Source organism: Anguilla rostrata, chromosome 11, assembly GCF_018555375.3.
Source record: "Anguilla rostrata isolate EN2019 chromosome 11, ASM1855537v3, whole genome shotgun sequence".
Taxonomy (NCBI): Eukaryota; Metazoa; Chordata; class Actinopteri; order Anguilliformes; family Anguillidae; genus Anguilla; species Anguilla rostrata.
Window position 1 is genome coordinate 21,465,254 of NC_057943.1, and position 20,862 is coordinate 21,486,115.

The 20,862-nt window shown below is 43.7% G+C and overlaps 1 protein-coding gene across 5 annotated transcripts in view; it reads left to right on the forward strand.

The window, feature by feature from the left end:
- Window positions 1-20,862, forward strand: part of LOC135234279 (inositol 1,4,5-trisphosphate receptor type 1) — a 110,958-nt gene that overhangs the window by 50,269 nt on the left and 39,827 nt on the right. For 2 of the 5 annotated variants that reach the window (XM_064298722.1, XM_064298723.1), the window contains 5 exons: window positions 1,487-1,598; window positions 2,804-2,839; window positions 10,583-10,630; window positions 13,082-13,211; window positions 14,610-14,800. In XM_064298722.1, coding sequence (XP_064154792.1) covers window positions 1,487-1,598; window positions 2,804-2,839; window positions 10,583-10,630; window positions 13,082-13,211; window positions 14,610-14,800 — 517 coding nt within the window. The remainder of the gene's footprint in view (window positions 1-1,486; window positions 1,599-2,803; window positions 2,840-10,582; window positions 10,631-13,081; window positions 13,212-14,609; window positions 14,801-20,862) is intronic. The other 3 variants (XM_064298725.1, XM_064298727.1, XM_064298724.1) reach the window with 2 other exon arrangements.

The window sequence follows — 20,862 nt, forward strand, 5'->3', positions numbered from 1 at the left end:
TCCTGCCCTGTCTGTGATTCGCTGCCTAGTCTGTCCATCTCAGTCTCCTAGCCTCGTTGCACCTCCTACAGACTTGCTTTTCCACCTTTCTCTGCCTCTTATCCCTAGGACCCAGGGTTCGTTAAGCAGCTCCTGATGTCTTTCTCCTAATTCCCAGAGTTCATTTAGGAGCACCTACAGTCTTCTCCATTATTCTCATAGTTCATTTAGGAACACTGACTGCAATGCCTTCTTTTTGCAGGATCATCAATATGGGAAACACAAGTGTGTGGGAATTAAAGGATTAAAGATTACCCCAGCTTTCATACCTGGCTAGAGTGCACAATAGATGCCTTGATGAAAGCCAGACACTGGCAGAAGAGAGAGCCAATGAGTAGTCGCATCCTGTAACCCACTCTGCCAATAGTGGGTTGTTTTATATTTATCTCTTTACTTACCCTTGTGTTTAGATTCACTTGCAGTCTCTTGCCAATCAAAGCAAACGCGTGCTCTATGGGGAAGGTTTTTGGATCAGACAGTTATGATGGTGCCAGTGAAAGCTTAGGTGGTGGAAGGGGAAGTGAGAAACGGCATAAAGACTTAAGTATATGATTGCGACAGATTCTGGTTTTTTAATCGATGGCAGCGTCCCCTTGAGCCATGTGCACGATTCTCTCCAGGCCCCATAATTCCCTGTGCTTCCTCGTGACCTCACCATGCTCCGTGGCACTCATTACACCATGTTCCCTACTTAGGCACACCTCAGCGCCTTTGTTGACGGGGATTAGAGTCTGAAACGGCCTTTGAATAGACGGCGGCTTTAGTAAGAGATTAGCTTGTTTCAAGTGCACGGCGGATTTGCAGCGTGGCGGATCATGTGAATGCAGGACTGATCAAGAGCCTTGAATAGGGGGAAAGAAAATAAATAAGGAAAAAATCTAAGAAGTGTTTTTCTGATTTCACATATCAGAAAGCTTTTGTTTTGATCCCCTTTCAAAACAATAGGGCAGTTTTTGGCCAAAGCTCATTGTTTACATGTTGTGTTGATCTCCACAGTTTCTGTACTAATGGGGAAGGGATTGAACAGTTGTGTAAAAGAGAGGGGAGTCATTTGGGGCCAGCTGGGCATATATATGGAACAAAAATACTAACAAGTATACCAGCTCCCTGAGGTGCTAGTTAAAATCGCAAGGACTTTATTTCTGAAGGCATCTCGTTAAATAGCATTCATGGGAGGTGTTTTGATTTTTGTAGTTGCATAACCATCTCTGTCAGACAATGATGGAGAAACTTTGCCATATCATTATGTATCCATTGGTGAACAAGTTCCCTTTAGATTTTCAGCCATTCATCCTGACCTTTGCTCTTTACCGCCACCCATCCCTCCTCCCTCCAACAACCCCCCCCCCCTCCCCCTCTTACAGAAAATGCCTCTGGGTGTGTCCTGTCCATGTCTGACCCCGCCCCCTTCCTCCCCTCCCCCCGCGCCTCTGTCTCGTGTGCTCAGGTTAATCAAGCACACCAAGCAGCTCCTGGAGGAGAACGAGGAGCGGCTGTGCATCAAGGTGCTGCAGACGCTGCGCGAGATGATGACCAAAGACCGGGGCTACGGGGAGAAGGTACCGTCCTGAGCGCTGGCCGCTCCTCGCAGGCCCTACCGAGGTTGGGGTGCTGCGCTGGTCCCCGGAGATCCATCGGTCCCCCAGTCCCACCCCTTTATTTCTAACCCTGAGCTTTGCAGCCGCCTGCGTGTCCTGCGTTACGCAAGCCTCAATTAAAGCGCTAACCCCACAAGCACTGTTAGCCTAGGGGAGGTTTATTGCTTCACATCCTGAAAGCAGGAGACATTTAGCCACACGCCAGACCCCTCATACTTTTTTCTGCATGGGAAGAAAAAGTGTCTGTATGAGAAAATGGAAAATGCTCTCGAAAAAGAAGGTCTGCTTCAGGAAACTCAGTTAGCACACTTGATACACAATGTTTTAGGACCGTATGCAGATTTTGACAACGTCATTAAGAGTCCCTCAAACCTTCTTGAAGGTTTTGATCCTCATGTGCAGAAAACTGTCACATTTACTCCCGGCCCCAAACTGCCAGTTCATGGCCCTGGTGTCCACAGGATACCCCCATTTAAACAATCTGACTGCTTAATTAGTTAATTAAAATCCCTAACTGGTTAGAAAACCTTATTACGTTAATGTGCCATGTGCAAAGCAGTCAATATTATTTAAAGATATGTCCAAAACTGGTTGACTTTTGGTGCCTGATGCCTAGTGTGAAGTTCTGAAAACCCATCTATCACTACACTGTCACCAATCCGAACCCAGACTGCTGTTATTTTTAATCTACTTTCTTTAATTGCCGAGAAGCTTGTATTAGAAATGTAGAACTCTGTATCTGTTTGCCATAATCTTGCCATCCACGGTATAATTATTGGAGCAGGTTTGTAACAGGGTCTGGTACATACAGTAAAACTCTCCAACCCGTCAATTGGAAATTCAGCCATATTCACTACGTTCACAGGTGGTTGCTGCTCCAGAAGCTCTGAGGTTCTGGTCCTGAATATGCTATTGACTTAAATTCTTCAAATTAACAATTATTATTATCTGGTGATATGGCTATGAGTTCTCAACTGACCTCTTTCTTGTACATTGCTTCTTACAGTATATACTATACAGTAGTTGATTTTTTTAAACCAAATTTACTGATTCAACTTAAGAAGGAATGTGCTTTTTAAAATCTTTGTTTTTCACTTAATTCCTTTATGCATTAATGCAGTCACTTTTCCTTTACTAACTCACTTTCCCACGCTCTTCTCTTCCAGCTGTTTGCCTTTGATGATGAAATGGATGTGGCTGAGGTTAACTTTTTTCCTTGTTAATTAATTTTTTTTTTTTATATTTGCCTCTGTCTCTTGTAGTGGTGTGCTGTAGTTTTCCTTTTTGTTTCTTTCTGTTCTTGTGCTGACTTGTCGCCTGCCCGCTCCACACCTCTTCCCAGTTCTCACCGAGGTCAGTAAGTAGGCCTGCTAGTTCCTGTGTGTCACATGACTGAGTTTCCATGGTGATACCCGGTATTGTCATGCTCCGGAATGCTCGCAGTCACCTGCCCGTGGAAACACAGCCAGCATTTGAGCACATGCCAGTCCCCTCCCTCTGTTTTGTACTGTGGAGCTACTTTGACACATTGTTGCACTGACTTGGAAAAGCACAATCAGCAATTAAGATGCCTAACATTTAGTTTGACCTACTAATCATAATAACTTGCATTGTGTTGGTCATTGAATTGATTTGTATGGTGTAATACTTCCAAATAATACATTTCACTAGGGTTTATTTTCAAATGTTTGTCAATAAAAAATAATGCATGCATCATACATGATTTGATTTTTAATATGATGCATGCATGATTTTTAAGATTTTAAATTGTGCTTTAGGTTTGAATATATGGGTGTGGACTTGAATCTATGGCTTCACTTTTGCCATTTCTAGCTGTAGTGGCCTTTACTTACCATGTTAAATGCACCTTTTGTAAGTCACTTTGCCAAGTCTTTGCCAGGTTCCTAAATTGGGAACTGTAATAGTTACTTTTGTCAAAACTACTCCATCCAAAACAAAGGGGGCATCTTTAAAAAGTCTTTAAGTTTTGTTTAGAGGACCTGTATGTAGATGTTTCATGATATTTAGTGTCAGTGCTGTTGTTCTGTGTGTGCTCTGTGTCACTCAGTCTAACATTTATTCTTTTCTAGCTGTTAAAGATCCCTGTATATAATGTACACTAGTATAGTTGACAATAGGAATACTGCTGTAGATGTTTTTTTCTGTGAGTAATTTGTATATGTAAATATATTTCCTCTGCTATGGGTACACATCAATGTTTTTAAAGTCTGTAGCAAGCAAAAGCAAAAGCAAAAAAAAAAAAAAAAAAAAAGTATTCTGTTGGGAATATCCAGGTCCACCTCATGTGACCTAACCTCTGAGCTCTCAGTCCTTTATGTCCTGCCCATCTGATGCTGGTGCACTGTGATTGTCAGTGGCAGCCCTTAGAAACACACTGCTGTTACAGTAAACATACTGGTAAGCTGCTATGGGCAGTCACCGCCCTGCCCAGTCGGGGCGATGACCGTGAGCTTGGATACTGTGCAAGTCCTGCCAGCTCCGCACCCCACACTGAGAGCAGGTGCGTCTATAATTAGTAGAAGCCATGGGCGATACGTGCTCGATGGAACTCTATCTGTGGTGGTCGTGAGGGGTGGAGTCACCGAAGGGGGCGGGACAGATGGAGTTCTTGGAAGTAAAACCATGTGACCCTATCAGTGTTATTGCTGGCTTGCTGGACGTGTCACTGAATAACTACCCATCACCCCCTTTCTCATTATATAAGTCTGTTGATTTTGAGTATCGATGTCCATGTTCTTTGATGTGGTCGGTAATTAAAAATGTCCAGTTCTCATATGAGAACAATGGTGGGTGCACTTGGATAACCTCTTCTTTTTTCTCTACCCTTGCCCCTTCGTGGGGTGGTACCCCATCGTGGGGTGTTTGGCAGTGCCATAGAGAGGGCTACTTTTATTGGCTGTTTGAGTAACTGGAACACGTGGAATAACAAACCGACACCCCGGAGTAACGATGATCCGGGTATTAGAGCTGGGTGTATTAACACCCTCTCTATGGGCACCAACAGGTGTGTGTGTGTGTGTGTGTGTGTGTGTGTGTGTGTGTGTGTGTGGAGAGAGAGAGAGACAGAGAGAGAGAGAGAGAGAGAGTGTGAGTTAAGGGGTCATAAGTACTGTCACTCCATGCGGGAACATTGGGGTAGACGGTGATTTCCTCTGAGCTCATGCCAACAAGTCAGCTATTTTGCATTCCAAGAGCGCGCTCTCACTGCCTCAGTGGCGTCTCCAACGCACAGCGCTAAATTCCTCCGGCTGTATCAGCATGCTAAAGGAGGAACTTGGTCAATAGACCACTAGTCAATTGAGCACAAATTTTTTCTGTCGTGAAGAACGAGAAAGTTCTCCTGCTGCAGCTGGTGACCCGTCTTCTCCCCGAATGTACTCAAATTTTTCCCGCAATGAAAGTGAACTCTCTTACATAACAGTGGTGTTCACTTCGACCACCCGCGGTGCCGCCTCGTATGAGTCTGCATGCGTCGGTATAATCCCCCCTTTAAGATGTGCGTGTGGAGTCTGAAGTGTGAAGCACTCTAGGCCTGGGCCTGTAATGGTGGAGTGGTTTCTGAATGCAGCACCCTCCCTCCTTGTGTTACATAATGGCAGCGTTTTGAATGCGGGGAAGAGGCAGTCTGTGTCGGCTCCATGTGTTTTTCTCCTTCACCGTGTCGGAGCCTGCTGCGCGGAACACGCTCCTTATTTTTTGGCAACGTCGCCGTGTGAAAGGGTGTGTCTAGCAGATTCCCGCACATTCTGTCACTCATTGACTGCTACGATCTTCTCGCCCTCCTCTGCATTTGGATAAGATTCTCCCTCCCTCCCTCCCTCCCTCCCTCCTTCCCGGTCCGCCCTTGGTGCTTGGCTACCTGAGAAGAGGGTGTCCTGCCCCCGCACTGCCCACGCGATCCAGCAGGGGGCAATGTAAATGTGTCTGACTGCAGTGTGTGTCTGTGTCCCAGTTTCCCTCGCCTGTGAGCTGCACGATTCCTGGGCCGGCGCCAGCTCTCAGGCGGCGGTTACATAAGAACTGACGTTTTTTTTTTTTTTTCGTTTTTTTTTTTTTCCTGGAATTCAGACTCTCCACTGATGTGTGACCTTCAGCGGTAATTGCCAATAAAAGTGAGCTGGAGCTGTTTACTGTGAGACGCTGGCAGTGTTGCGCGCGGGTGGAGACGGGCAGGGTGGAGGGAGCGGGGGCTGACGGGCGGGGGGGGCGGGTGGGTGGTGGGTGAGGAGGACGGCACCGTGCAGGCCATGGGCAGTGGAAGAGGACTTTCACAGTGGACACCTGTTAACTGCTTCAGATCTGCAGGCCCCAGGCTGCTGGAGTGGAATAATGCCAGTAGCCTGGCTGTGGATCTCACACTCCTGTCTGTACCTCTGACTGCCAGACTTCCTTCATCAATTTTTAAAGAGGCTTTAACAAAATGAAGAACACACAGGAACCGTCAGCCTGGGGGATCAGGGGAAAGGCAGAAAAATAATGTATGTTATATTAAAATGCACAGTTGGGCATAGTCCATTTACAGCTGAAAGACCCCATGAGCCCCAGATTATTATAGATTTGGCTTGTTTCTTTCTGCCAGTTGTAATATAATAATCTAACTAATATTATCTAGCTAGCTAAATTACAGAAGTGAATACATGCACAGTCCATAAATTAAATTATATTAAATTATTTATTAATTATACTGGCAGCAAAATGGGACCACCAACCTGGAGTGGAGTCTTTGGCATATATGAAAGTACTAGACTACAGCTTATATGAAACTTGGGAAAAGTTATGCTTTGAAATGCCCCTTTTTGAAGTGTTAATTAGCCTGTCATTTTAGTTTGCATGGAACACTCGGTATCTTTTGTAGTGCTAACCTTCCCTATGTACTGTTGAAGTGCATGTGCAGTAAACAGGCCATTGGAAGAGGAGCTGCAGTCACTTGAACTGTCCCTGAAATAACACTAAATCATTTGTCATGCTCTTTCAAAGGAGTGACAGGACATCTGCTTTGTGTGGAATAATGGTGTGAATTAATCTTTTTAAAAGCTCTTTCATTTTAAGTCACCATGACATGACACATGGGGGTTATATACGTCAAATATCTATGTGATGATACATATTGTGTGTGGGAAAGTGGTGTCTTTCCTCTCTTAGTTTGTCGTAGGTACGGTTCTGTGCAAGGCGGCCAGTGCGTGACTTTCACATCTTCGTGCAGAATGGTAGAAAGGGTTAGCTTAGGCTAGTGGTACAAAAGCCCACCTGATTACCTGCCCATTTTATGCACAGGAGTCGCTATTGTAGAGAATACCTCTGTATTCATACACAGTCTGCTCCTTGGTCTTACCAGTGTTGACCTGCAGGATATTTTTGGGTGCAGTTCTTTCCTTGGGTTCTACCTCGGTATCATTCCATCTTTAATGTCCGGTCAGTAATTCCATCACAACCAAGGTCTTATCGGGACACTGATGTGAAAGTGGTTCCTTGGTCGAGTCTGTCACCAAGGAGGTGAGGAGAGCCCATTAATTGTAATAAGTCCAGTATCAGTCCAGCAGGATGTTCCTTGGTTGATATTCATACAGTTGGTCACTTGGGAGTTTTTGGTTTTGATTGCATTCAGGATTAAGCACAGTACCTATATTGTGGCCAGTTGCACTATTTTTTGGGGTTAGAGCTCAGGATTGGTTCACTGATTAGTACTTTAAAAAACTTCCTGTGAAAGTTTGCAAAATGCCTGGAGTGAGTGCTTTAAATGAGGATTATGATTTAAATATTATCGTTGACTTATTGTGCTAAATTCATGACAAACTGCTTGGCCTTGTTTAGTAAGTAAGACTGCAAGAAACCCTGCAGCCAGGTGCATGTGTGTATGGGTGGATGGATTTTAACCAGTCCTGCTGGCTAGCTATCTACGTTATGAACAGTTTGTTTTGTCTGTTTATTGTCTCATATGGTTACATGAAATGAATGTGTAAACTGAAACATTTTCTGTCTTTGTAGGAATTAGATGGCCTGTCTGGCATACATAGATAAGATATGGGGAAGTCTCATAGAAGTCTGGAATTTCAGTTTTGGAAAACAGTAGGGACCCTTGACCTAGGAAAATGCATTTTCATTTTCTTTCACTTTTCTTGAGAATAGTGACTGGGTGCTCACTTTCCACTGAACGGTATTATAATGACTAAGTGGGAGACGTGTGCGAAAGCGTGCTTTTGGTGCAAATTCGATTCAAAACACGTTAGTAAATCTCACACAGAAAGCGAAGCACGAGGGGATATTTTCAACTGCCGTTTCTGTTTGTACATTTTCCTTTCTTTTGAAAAGCCGTGTTTGTAATGTGCTGCCGGCAGACTGGGGGAGATTCCTTTTGCGTCTCACGGTCTCTGTGGCGTTATTGAGGTTGCTGAGGTGATTGTGAGCCCATCCGGTGGTTTGAGTCATGGCGAGCGGCAGTTTGTATGTCTTCCATTCATCAAAAGTCATTCTTCTTGTGATAGTTCCCACAGTTATGTCGCTTGATGTGGTTTCGCCTTCTTTTCTCGTGAAAGCGGGAGGAAACATGATCTTTATGGTCGGCGTGATCTGTGTTTACTTTTTGCCTTCCAGCTAGAGATGTTAACGGTCTGTTTAAACTATTTTCAAGCTTTTTTTCCACGCCCCAAATTAAGATGACGCCTTTTCTTTTAAATTTATTTAGTTGATTTATAGCACAAAATACTTTTACTTCCATTAATCTGTCCATTTATCTGATCTTGTCATATCACCCAAAATATTTTAACAACAAAATCAATGACGTGTTGTCTAGGTAATGGATTATCTTCGTAACCAGTAACAATCAGTACAGATGTGTTTTTAATGCGTTTTCAACATGCTGTATAGTGAAGGCTTAACAATTTCCTTAAGACTTATGCTGAATGTTTATGTTGCTGTCCCATATGTCACTGACCAGCTAATGCCAGGTAATAACTGCCCCCAGTAGCTGATCAAGGGTCAGTTTTGTTTTTGTAATAAACTGGAACAGTGCATAACGGGAATAGAGTTATACCTGCCACAGAGGGAATGGGCAAAGCCCCCCCCCCCCCCCATATCACATGTTTCATGCATGTATTGAGCTTGCTGTAATGTGTCAGACAAAAATCAGGTTTTGGTGTAAAGCATTTCCTCTGGTTACCATGACTTCTGACCTGCAGCTCCTGCACAATAGTGTACCCCCCCGTCATATTTAGTAAATATTTAGTAATGTTTTATAATTGCTACTTGCAGCTGGTGTTCTGACATGGGGAGCATGGTGTCAAATCGGGCCAAGTTTCTTTGTTGTCTCTGTGACGTGCAGTCATGCGTATTTTTATTGTTGCCACATGATGGCCGTGTTTACGGTGTTAACCAAATGTGAGCCAGCCACACCCAAACTCCCTCCAAGAGGCTGGTTTACCCTGGAGGGCAGAATACTTCAGCATGCCACCACATTGCTTGGCCAGGGTTGCTTGCTTTTATGGTGACTGTGCAGAGTAATGGCATGCAGGTGGGGGGAGACGGGCAGAGAGCTTCATAACAACAGCATTAAGCATCCATACTGTATAAAATACAGCTTAAAAATAAAAAATAAAGATAAGCTTGATTTGAGATGACATTTGCTTAAAATATATAAACTTGTCTGCCAGTATTTAATAAATCAATATTTAATTTGGCAAAATAATCTTTATTGGTAAGGAAATTAATGTAAAACCTGAAAGCAGAAGAGTTATTGCGGAAATGGAAGTTTATTGTACCCATTAAGATTTAAGTTTTGCTGTGAATTGTTGCTCTGAGGTAGCAGACTTGTGTATCTTTACGAATTTCTAGGGTCAAGCCCTTTTTGTTTTTTTCCCTCCCCTCACCTTAAACATGTTTAATTTTTTAGAATGTTTTTCTTATTGAGTCTTTTTTTACCTCTTGTTTTGTGCAAAGTGGGTATGTTAAAACAAATATATAAAGATCTCTGCTACGTGACGTAAATTAATCCACCATTACAGAAGTGCTCCAGTTATCCAGGTATCCAGGATACTTACGAGAGAGGACAACCTTATCCCACATGTCCTCTTTCAAGGGCCCCTGCCTCCGTGTCCCCATTCCCTCCCGAATCTTCCATCCTGATCTTCAGCTCTGTTCTCGCCTGCCCTCTGTTTGCACCCCCCCCTCGAACACACATCCTGAGGTTTTGACCCAAATCCAGCTTTTTGACCTCAATATCAAAGATTTGGGCAAAGGGGATTGGTCGCTTTTTTGCTTTTTTCCACGACAGATTGGAACATGATCTTGTATTGTGTCACTAGTTCAGTGGCCTGAATCTTTTTTTCCCCTCCCCAGCTCCATTATGTAATGTGGATCAGGCCTTGTTTTTCTCCCTCGGCTTGTGTTCCTCCTCCGGCGGTTACGCTGTGCGCTTATGTAATTAACATGGTTTCATTTGAGCCCGGCCTCGCTTGTCACAGTTGCAGCTCAAAGTAGTTCACAGGTTTTCAGTTACTTCTTGTAAAATATTAGGACTCTATTATATAAAAACTGGCCAAACCACATAGGTCTTATACTATGCTATAGGTTAGGGTGAACATTATTCTGCGCAAAACATGATTACTTTTCTTAAACCCATCTTTACTGTCAGGTTAATCAGAATCTATGTATGTATTTATTTATTTATTTATTTATTTTTTAAATTTATTTATTTATTATTTTTTTAATCCTTGCATTTATTTAGTTTTTATTTTTGTAAAGCCTGCATGATTCTTTAACTGCTAATCCTATACCTCCTTTGCTTGACTGCATGACATAATCTGCCCCAGTTTCTTGCTTGTCAGGAATGTAATGGGTTTGCATGACATTAACTCTCCTTTTTTCTTGTCCTTTCATAAACTTCTCTTTGGTTTTCTGTGCTTTTTGCTAACCCGCTGCATCGCTCTCAGGAGCTCGATCAAAACCAGCCCCAGAAGCAGTTGGAGGATCAGAAAAGGGTAGGTGACCCCCTCCAACCCTACCTTCCTGTTCCTGCTCCCCCTGGCTCACCCATAACCCAGCCAGGCGCCGCCCACCTTCAAAAAGCTGAGGCCTAGCACTGCACGCAAGATTCCTCTCACTAACTATAACCTACTAATACCCTGTGGTTATGCCTAGCCATGGTGAACATGAGAAGTGTTAAATCAGGTCAGCTCTTTGACATACGGAATGAGAGGATGGGATATCGTATCATTTTGTGTTGTTACATTGTGTCTACCTGAAAATGTTGGTGCTGATTAACATCAGTCAGGGGTACATGATTTAATTTCTGTTGAGGTCCTGAATGACATTTTTTTTACTTTTTTTTATTTTTTTAAAGCGGTTGATTCTATTAGGAACAGTGAGTTGAGTTGGTGAGCCCAAGGTCCTTTCCTTCCGCACAGACCATTGAGGAAGGAAGCTGCGTGAATCCAATCAATAAACGCACCCCAGATCCAGGATTATGTCTCCATTCTTTACCTCCCAAAAGCCCCGTATCTGTCAGGCCGAGACGCTAACTCTCAACTTCTGCTGAGCAATTGGAGGGGTCTGATAGTCCACATCTTTTGGCCATCCCAAGTGTAATCAGTCAAAGGATTCTGCTCTGTGCCTGTCTTGCACACCAATGTGCATCTCATTATGCACAGACACCACAATTAATATTCTCATCGGTTTTCTAGAAACTGAGCAGGAGAAAGCAGCCCTGTGGAATGGGATGGTTGTTTAGCAGGTTTCATTATTCACCTTGGGGGTATTCTACGAGGCGAGTTTATTGAGTTAACTTAAGGTTTAGCCCTGGGTGTTCCATATCACAACACTGACTTCCCTTTAATCGAGGTATATCACCATGGCAAAATACACAGCTTGGCTAACCTGGTCCAGGTCAGGTTATCTTCAGAATAGTAGATGATACATATGAAAGCACCACCCTTTGACCAATCGACTCCGTGGCTTTCGAAAGATTTGTCTGTATTCCTGGAGGATCCTGTAGAGCTAGCTGTGGATAGTGAGGGGGTCTCCTTGCAGGACAAAATTATTTTGAGACTGACAAAATCTGCTGGCTTTCCCTGAGGATACGCCATAAAGGACGAAAGATTTAGATTCTCAATAGAGGGAATACAGTGGCTTCTTCAACTCTGTGTCCATATCCACTTATTCTGTAGGTATGATGAGACTGTGATAGTCTTGAGTCCCATAATTCTTGATTTTATGACTGAACTTGTTGTGACATGCTGTGTCAAGTTTAAAGTTTTTGAACTCAGGCAGTTGTCCCTATAGAAATAAACTCTACGACTGTTAGTGAGATTGTAGATTGTTTTTGTTTTGAGTGGTGTGGTAAATAAGGTATTAACTAACATTTAAACTATTACCATTTTTTTTTTTGCCAACACTCCTCCCTGGCTTTGTTGGTGCCAACGGTGTTGCTTTTTGCCATTATGATTTCTTCATGCTCTTTTTATCTGTCCATTACAAGTCTTTGTTGAGAGGGAGAAATACACTGCTTGTGAATGGTCAATATTGTTCAGCTATAGACTCACTGTTGCAGATGTCACCCCTTTTATGGGAACATGCAAAGATATTGTTCAAGAAAGCGTTCTTAGCAAGTTGATAGCCACTGTCGTGATCTCGTTGCCTAACTTAAAGAAATCTTGGGTGTTAAGCTGTATTTAAATAATCATATTGAAATTTTCTAATGTTTATGCTCTTTCAGTCATTAGATTTTGAAAGTATTCTTCAAAATACTTTGCCTTACTCCAGTACTGCTACATGGGGGCATCATGTTTTGGATATGAATGTTACAATGTCAATCATACAGTGAAGTGTAAAAGCCCCCCACTTGACAATAAGTGGCAGGTAGCAGCACCCTTACTCCAACGTTGGTGCATTTAACCTGTCTGCTGCAGCCATACCACCCGCCCCCCCCCCCCCCCCATCTCCAAGCAGGAAGCCCTCTCCTGCCTACCTTTCGTCAGTGTGCTTCAGTTGCCATGGCTGCAGCAGAATCGTGCTGATCCCCCCCCACCAGACTGTGTGACTCATCGCATACGCAGTCTGCCCTCTAATCACCCTCCCTTCACATCTCTCTGAGAAATAAAGCTGTACTTTCAGACACTGAAATAAAGCTGTACTTTCAGACACTGAAATAAAGCTGTACTTTCAGACACATCCCAATCTCATTCCTTATACCTGTAGAGTATTCACTGTTGGGAACTCACCACCAGAAACCCACATTTTTTTAATGCTACTCTTCTATGGCTACGTTGACGAGACATGAACAAGCTGCCCCAAAGCCGGTTCATGAGCAGGTTTTCTTTATCTTAAAGCGGTGTGCTTACGTGCGTGTGTGTGTGAGAGAGAGGGATTTGGCCACAGTGACCCTCTTGGGGGAGGAAGTTCTGACAGTGGTCTCCTTGTGCTGCTGTCTGAAGGGTGAAGCACTGAGGCAGATTCTGGTGAACCGTTACTATGGCAACTTCCGGCCCGGAGGGAGGCGAGACAGCCTGACAAGTTTCAGCAATGGCCCTCTCACTGCAGTCGGGCCAGGCAAGACCCAAGCAGGTGAGCCCCACAGCTGTGTGTGTGTGTTTCTGTAACCCTTTCACACAAAACATTTTTTAAATTAGCTTTTCCTCTCGCAAAACAACAGGAAAAAGTAGTGTGTACCTTACCCCCTGCTGAACTCTAAAATTGACTGGTAATTTTTATTTTTTACACAAACTGCAAATTCTCTTTGTTCTCTGGAACAGAAATATGTTTCATAATAAAATATGAAAATACAAATTCAATAAATGACGCAGAAATCCAATTTAAAAATTGAACACAAAGTATTCATATGCTACTCAACACAAAAATGCTTTTGAGTCCCTTAATATCCCCTTAACATAGTAAAATCCCACATCTGAAATCTTACTTAATTATAAGTAGTTCTTAATTATTAACTTAATAATACTGTCCGGGGCAGTAATAACAATCCAACAAAAAGAACATGTTTACATGAAACAAGAACATTTAAAAGAAATAGTATGAGTATTGTGGCATGTTCAGAAAAATGACCTCCTTGGTGTTTAGGGGCAGCAGTTCAGTATAATGGTTGAACAACTTCCCCTGAATTTCTTCAGAAGATTGTCCAGCTTTATTAGTTGATTGTATGTAAAAGTGTAATTTGTGTAAGTCACTCTAGATTTTTGCTAAATGTGAATATTTATACTTTTTCAGTTGCGTTTTTGAGCAGGGCTAGATTTATCATCCCTTCAAGTTTTTTCCCTCCAACAAAAGGCCTATAGATGTAAAGTACCCCAATAAAGAGTGGATGGATGTTTATTTTCAGCATCTGGTGTGAAAAGAAACACTTATTTTCCCCTGTTTACCATGTTTTCCTGTTCACCCCTGAATCCTTAACTTTGGCAGCATCTCAGATAACAGGAAGTCTCTCCACACATTTGATCAAGGTCTCACTGTTGCCAAGCGACAAGAGCCTACTTCCTCTGAGAATTTCCTGCTGCACCTGTGCTGGAAACCTCAGTCCCAGTGGTGTGGCATTGGGGCTTGTTGATCAGAACCCACAGAAACATCCAGAGGAGACCAAAGCAAAATGCATTTCAAATCTTAATGATAATGTTTAAAACAAAATCAGAAGTAAATGTGTTAGAAAATGTAAGCATAGTTTGTTTTCCTAGTGAGACCTATTAATGGATGGGCCCATCACATACTGTACGTGTGGAAGTTTGAAGTAGCAATACTCTGGTTTATGGTAATATGTTGGCATGCGGGTGGTACTGAGATATCGCAAATCCTGTCGCATCCAGGAAAAGGTCCTGCACCTGGCATATTAGCACAGACGAGAGTTCTGTCATTTCAAGCTATCATTCACATGTATTAGCTAAGAACTGGCACAGCAACCATAAGAGTTAGTGGCTCCTGATACAGTGTCGCTGTTCTGATGGGTGGGTCTCCCAGGTTGCGGAGGGGGGCCTGCAGCCCTGAGCCGGGGGGAGATGAGCCTGATGGAGGTGCAGTGGCATCTGGACAAGGAGGGCGCATCCGACCTGGTCATAGACCTCATCATGAATACCACCAGCGACCGTGTGTTCCAGGAGAGCATTCTATTGGCCATTGCCCTGCTGGAAGGCGGGAACACCACCATACAGGTGAGTCTCATCCATCGGTCCGCATGGTAGAAGTTGGAGCACATACGGTCTCCATGGAGGTGCTTGTGCTCAGCAGGAGGAATGCCAGCAATGTTTCCCTGCCGTTTCCCCATCTGCAATATACACCAATAACGTAAGAATACAAGATGAGCACAATTGGCCATTTAGCCCACCTAGGCTCACCGTTTATCTACAGCCAAGTGAGTTTCCACTGAATCTCTGCTTCAGCTACATAGTCTGGCGGTGCGGTGGTCAGGACGGCATGGTGTCCTGTTTAAAGACAGCCAGAACACGCCAGCTTTGATGTGGTTTTCATTTCGAGGGACATTCCTGGCAGAGTGTGGGTAAATTCTGGGTTTTCACTGACATCTGTGAAGCATTATTTCTCCTTCAGTTTGAGATGTTCTTTTGAGACTTTCGTGGAGGCCAGTGTAGTACATTGCACTTGTTGTGCATGCTTATGTTTTGGCAGCGACATTAAGAACTGACAGAAAATGTTAAGTGGCCTGCTCTTTCTGTTAAAAACTGGTTAAGGTGGTGATATCCTGTGATGTGTTGAGCTACTGCTGAAAGTGTCTTGTGCCTGGTTTACGTAAAGCCAAACTGATCAACAACCGCAGGAGTCATCGAGGGAGGGAGCGGGCGAGGGAGAGAGGGACGGAAAGAGAGAGGGAGGGAGCTGTCTGGAAAGAGCTGACATTGCCTGGGGGTGATTGGGCTGAAAGGTCATGCAGCCAAGGTTTTGCTTGTTTATTAAGGACTGTGTGCTGTCCTTGTGAGGTCTTGCATCAGGTGGGGTTAATAAAGCGCACTGCCTCTTCCCTTGGGGAGAAAAGGCATGATTGTGAGAAGGCAACGTGGCAAAGTGGATCACTGGCTGCTTATTTCCTTTTCTCTACAACTTTCTAAGCTGACAAATCAATGTTTGGCATAAGTGCCCACCCCCCCTTTTCAAGGTCCCCACTGCTGCTGTTCCTGAGCAGGTATGTCACCCTGGAGGGGGACCATTCTAGAAGCAATGGGCCCTGCAAGGAAAGTTTGCGTCAGTGAGCAGGAAGCGAGTCGGATCTTTCATTCATTATCTGCTGAAAGAGGTCCAAGCTCCAAGCAGGAGGTGGCGGGGGCCGGAGATAGAAACGCGTCATCCCTCACGGAGCTGGCCCAACGTTGCTGTGGCAACAGAACACTACGCTAGCCCTTCAGAAAGAGTCTAAGTGGAAAAAAATAAAGAGGGAAAAGATGTGGGGAAGGAGGGGGGCTGTTGATTCTAGGACACGTTCTGCATAATATTTGTCTGTGCGTGTGTTCTTGCGCAAATGAGCATCTTGCATAATCAGGTGATATTTGCATTGCCGGTCTACCTGTAGATGCGTCTGCTTCCTGCAGCTGTGTACAAAGACACGTGACCGTTACATAAGGGCTGTTTGTGTGCACAGTGCAGAGCGTGTTGGGCTTCGGTACGTTCCAGCTCCGGGCCCAAACTGGGTCAGGTTTTCCTCTAGAAATAGGGCAATACGGGGAACTCCATTGCCGTCCTACAGGGGAATAGGAACTCCCTCTCAAAACTCTTTTATGCAAGAGTGCACTGTAAAAACATGACACAACGTTGCTCAGAAATGCAGTAGAGCTGTTCCGCAATCCCCGCATGTGTGGGTTTGAAACAGATGGGAACCTGTCAAGTCAGAGAGTCTGTGATTCCCTTGTCAGCCCTCGTGTCAACAGGCCTCTTTAACCAGGAGGAGAGGTTGCAATAGAGCTGGCAAAATATAAATGTTGGGAACTACGAGGAAAAAGGCCCACCTTTAACTTCCTTGTGCTTTTGGAAACTTGATCTTCGGCTTTCTCGCGTAGTTGCTGTTGCTGGGCGAATGCCCTATTTTTGCTAATAAGTTATGGCTGTTTATGAACAACCTGGGTCTCTGGGTCACCTAGAAAGGGAAGGTATAATCCTGTCATCTGATCCATTGATGTGACGGGAATATAAAGTTTGTTTCCTGCTGTTCGGTTCCCAAATCCTTGAGCTCCAGTTCAGTTCAGTTCATAACCTGTGGTGGGGGAGCTCTCCCAGGTTCCTGCTTGAGTTCCCATTACATTTATTTTCACAGACATTGGGAGGTGTCAAATTTCTTTTACAAGATGGTTGACAGTGCAGAAAACGAACCAATGTACCACTGACAGTATGATTTGGATAGCCCTGTCCAAAGACTGGCCCTGTCTAAATATGTGACGGAACTGATTTTTAGTCAAGGTTCAGAATTCAAGGTTTAACTTGGTGTGTTATTTGTTGAAATTGGTAAATGTTAAAGTTGTGCTTTAGAGAAAACACAATTTGCCTAGTCTATCAACTAATGATATATGATAACTGTTTAAAATGAAATATGAATCAACTGAAAAGTAAAGTTTTGAAAGTATATTTTTAGTTTCACCTTCATGAACTTCTATCTTAGTCGTCTATTGTTATACATGCCAGTGGTGCTTGTTCCTGTACAGCACCAGCATAAAAATGGCATAAAATAATCCCTTAGTCTTTCTCAAATACATTCTGCTACTGTGTTTTGAATTGTGTTTCCACTGCCAGTCAGGATGGGCGATACCAACAGTGATGTCAAACTATTCCCTCCACCACTCATTTTTTTAACAAAATTTCACTTTTAGCCTACAGTATTTCTGCTTTTGGTGGCTTTAGGTTACTCAATGCACTTGACTATTTATTTTATATGGGAATAGAATTAGGAGGAAAAGGCCATTCACTCTGCGAAAAGTTCAACATAGCCATTGCTTAATATAGATAGTCTTAAATGTCCACTGTCAAAAACCTATTCAAGTCTCCACTGCCAACGTTCAGCTCAGCCAGAGACTTGCCAAAGCCCTCTTGTTATTCTGGAAAAGCTGAATGCAGTTAAGTAATTCTCTTTTCTGGTAAGTCAGCTTTGCCCAATTTTTCCAGGAATGACAAAGTAAAAGTGCTTGCTCACTGTTATGATGAACAGAGACGTACCATCAGTGCATTCCACGTTGTGCTTGTGTTAGCAACTCCTTGGAACGGACGGCTATTTTAAGGCTCAGTATTTTGTGTTTTAAGGTTAGTTGTGAGCAAATGTCTGAGCTGGCTGATCAGATGATTAATTGTAGATAGAATTCTCTGAATTAACCTAAGAGCTGATTATTCTCAAAAAAAGTAAAAAAAGAACACTTTTTCCATGATTTTTTATTTTTATTTTTTGTGATATATATTCCTCCCACCAGATGGCTGTTTTTGGCAGCAGGTGTGAAGGCTTTGCCCGTGGCTGAGTTCTTGTTCACCAGCACAAGCTTTGGTGAGGGGCTGAAGAAGCACAGTCCCACATCGCGTGTTGTGCCTGACAGGGAATAAGGTGGAAAAGCACACAGGAGCAGAACACCTGCTGTTGCTGCTGTTCGCAGTTTGCACGATTGGGCTGCCCTCATGACTAACCCTGTGCATCTCCTTATCGCGGTTTGTCCTTGTGAGGTAATCTGTCAGTGCCTTGAAGTCATTATGCAGCGTGAGAATGGGAAGCAGAGTAGGAGCCTGGAAGGTTCTATCACGCTGAATCTCTTCACATGGTTTCAGGATTTACTCCTACTGCATTCAGATGCTTTCCAGCTGGAAGATTTGAGGCACTGTTCACGATGTGGTTTGGAAATATCCCCTGACAACAGCATTTTGTGAATAATTTTTCATCTCGTTGGACGCTGTAGCTTGCAGTCTGTTTAGTGTATTTTGGCCTTATGTACTGGAGAGGCTTATTAAGAAAAGTTTTCTTTTTCCCCCACTTAAAATCTCTTTTTTAAGCCAGCTGTGAGGAAGCAGTCCTGGCCTCTGGTTGGGGTGTCAGGTCTTGTGAGGACAGGGAATTGGAAAACTGAGAGCTGGCTTTATTTCCTGATGTAAAGTACTGTAGTTCTTGTACCTGCGCATCTTTGAAGAGCCGGCCTGTTGGATCATTTCTGGCAGGGTTTCGGAAGAACAAATGCTCTTTGTGGCCCATTGTTTATGGCACACGGGGCAATTTGAAACGTATCAGCAGATGCATCTCATACCTCCCTCTTGCGTAACACTGAGTACGCTGGCCCGGTTTCTGGACAGAAGGGTTTTTGTTTATAATGAAAACCAGGGCAAACCCAGAAGCCGCTTTAGCCACCCGGCTTGTTTGTTTTGAAGTGACCCAGAGCTGGGGGCCAAGCAGCCGGCATTGCTGCTGAAGCTTTGGAAAGGCTAGGACCGGACCCACAAGTGCCAGAGCTGATGTGTTGGCCTGGGTCAGGGAAGGCCTCCCCAGGCCTCACTCCCTCTCACTGGTGGGGATTTGTTTCTGTACCAGGGATTTTTCTTGTGCATGTTGCTCTGTGCACTGCTTTCCTCCATGTTCACTAACTAAGGACTTTTCCTTGGTGAGACTGGAGATTGTGAAGGTGGTGCAAGCTCTCGCACATGGTTGACATTCAGTTATCCTATCAGATCAATAGAACCCAGTTTTCCTTGGGTCTTCTTTTATGTGATAATACTGTCTATATGTAGTCGATGGAGGCAGGTACAGGATTGCTGTGGAGGTTTTAAAAAGGGGAAGTTTGTTTTTTTTTTAGGGGGGAGGGGGGGTGTAGGGCAACAGGATGTGACGTGGGCAGTGGGCTGCTTGGGATGTGGAACCGCATCACTTCACCGAGACCCACCGCCCACATTAACAACAACAGGCCACAGCAATGATGACGCAGCAGCATGCAACAGAGCCGCTGCCCCTCGAGGGGAATTTACACAGACATTCTGGTTATAAGCTGGATGCAGGGGGAGGTGTGACCGTAAAAGAAGTGCACTGTCTGCATTGCAAACAGCTCTTCATATGAGCGTAGTGGGAGTAGTGTCTCTGACAAACAAAACATCTTTCACAGCTACCATTAGCAGCAGGCTGAATGATAATGGTAATGTAACTTATGACCCGGTACACGGGCAGCACATGACATTAAGCAAACGAATGTAGGTCGTAAACTGTTACAAACTGACTTGCTGTTCTGATCATAAAAATGGCCGGCCAATTAACGTGATCCAGGACAGGGAGTTTGAAGTGGCCCTACAGATAACATGGGATTCCATTAAATATTGCTATTGCTATTTCATAAACAGGCTTAATGTCATCTGGGTTAATCGACTGATTAAATTATCTAATGGAAAGGAAAACTTTCCCTTTGTTTATACCTGCACAGTTATCCTGTTCCTGCCTGATCAATGGCCTTTTCATATTAACTTACTCTACTACTTACACCTTGCTCTGCCATAAAGACAGTAAGTCACATGGTTCACTCTGTATCCCATTTTCATTTATGCATGGAATGTTCTATATAAGGAGAAGTGAATGTGACTGTGTGGGCATGTGATGCCAGCCCTGGAGTGATTGCAGGACAAAGGCTTTCCCCCTGACTTTAGTGTGATGACAAACAACAGTGGCAAACCATTTGGTAAACTTGTTAGGCTGTCTCATCTGGCAGAGTAGGAACTGTGTACTCTTATCAGCAGTGTGCTACACGTGTTAAAGGTGACCTCCAACAGAAAAAAAAACATGAGCTCAAAACACAAATAATAGAAAATTAACAACCCCTCATTTGGTTTCCATTTCAAAATTGCTTGCTTTTTTGTTACTTGCTTTTAATAGTGTTGAGCTTTCTTTCAACCAGCTATTGGCAAAATCAACTATTTTTGGTAAAGGTTTGCTGAAGAGTTGAGTATTTCAGCGTATGTGTAAAGAGAAATCTTTAATTCCAATAACTTGTTTTCACAATCAACAGAGTGAAAACAGTAGAAGCTGTGTGTGAGCCACTGAACTCCGCTTGGCCACCTTTTGCCATTTGAAATCCATGTTGGTTAGCTATGCTGCTAAACTTAACATGGGCTTAAGGAAAGCCTCTGAGCTCTGAATGAACTTTTTCAAGGCACGCAGCTGACATATCAGCTATAAATGAATGGATGTGTGGGGAGAGGATTTGATACGCTACCAGAGAAGCATTCAGCCAGAAAACACCTTCTGAGTGTGGCAGGGCTCAATGTATTT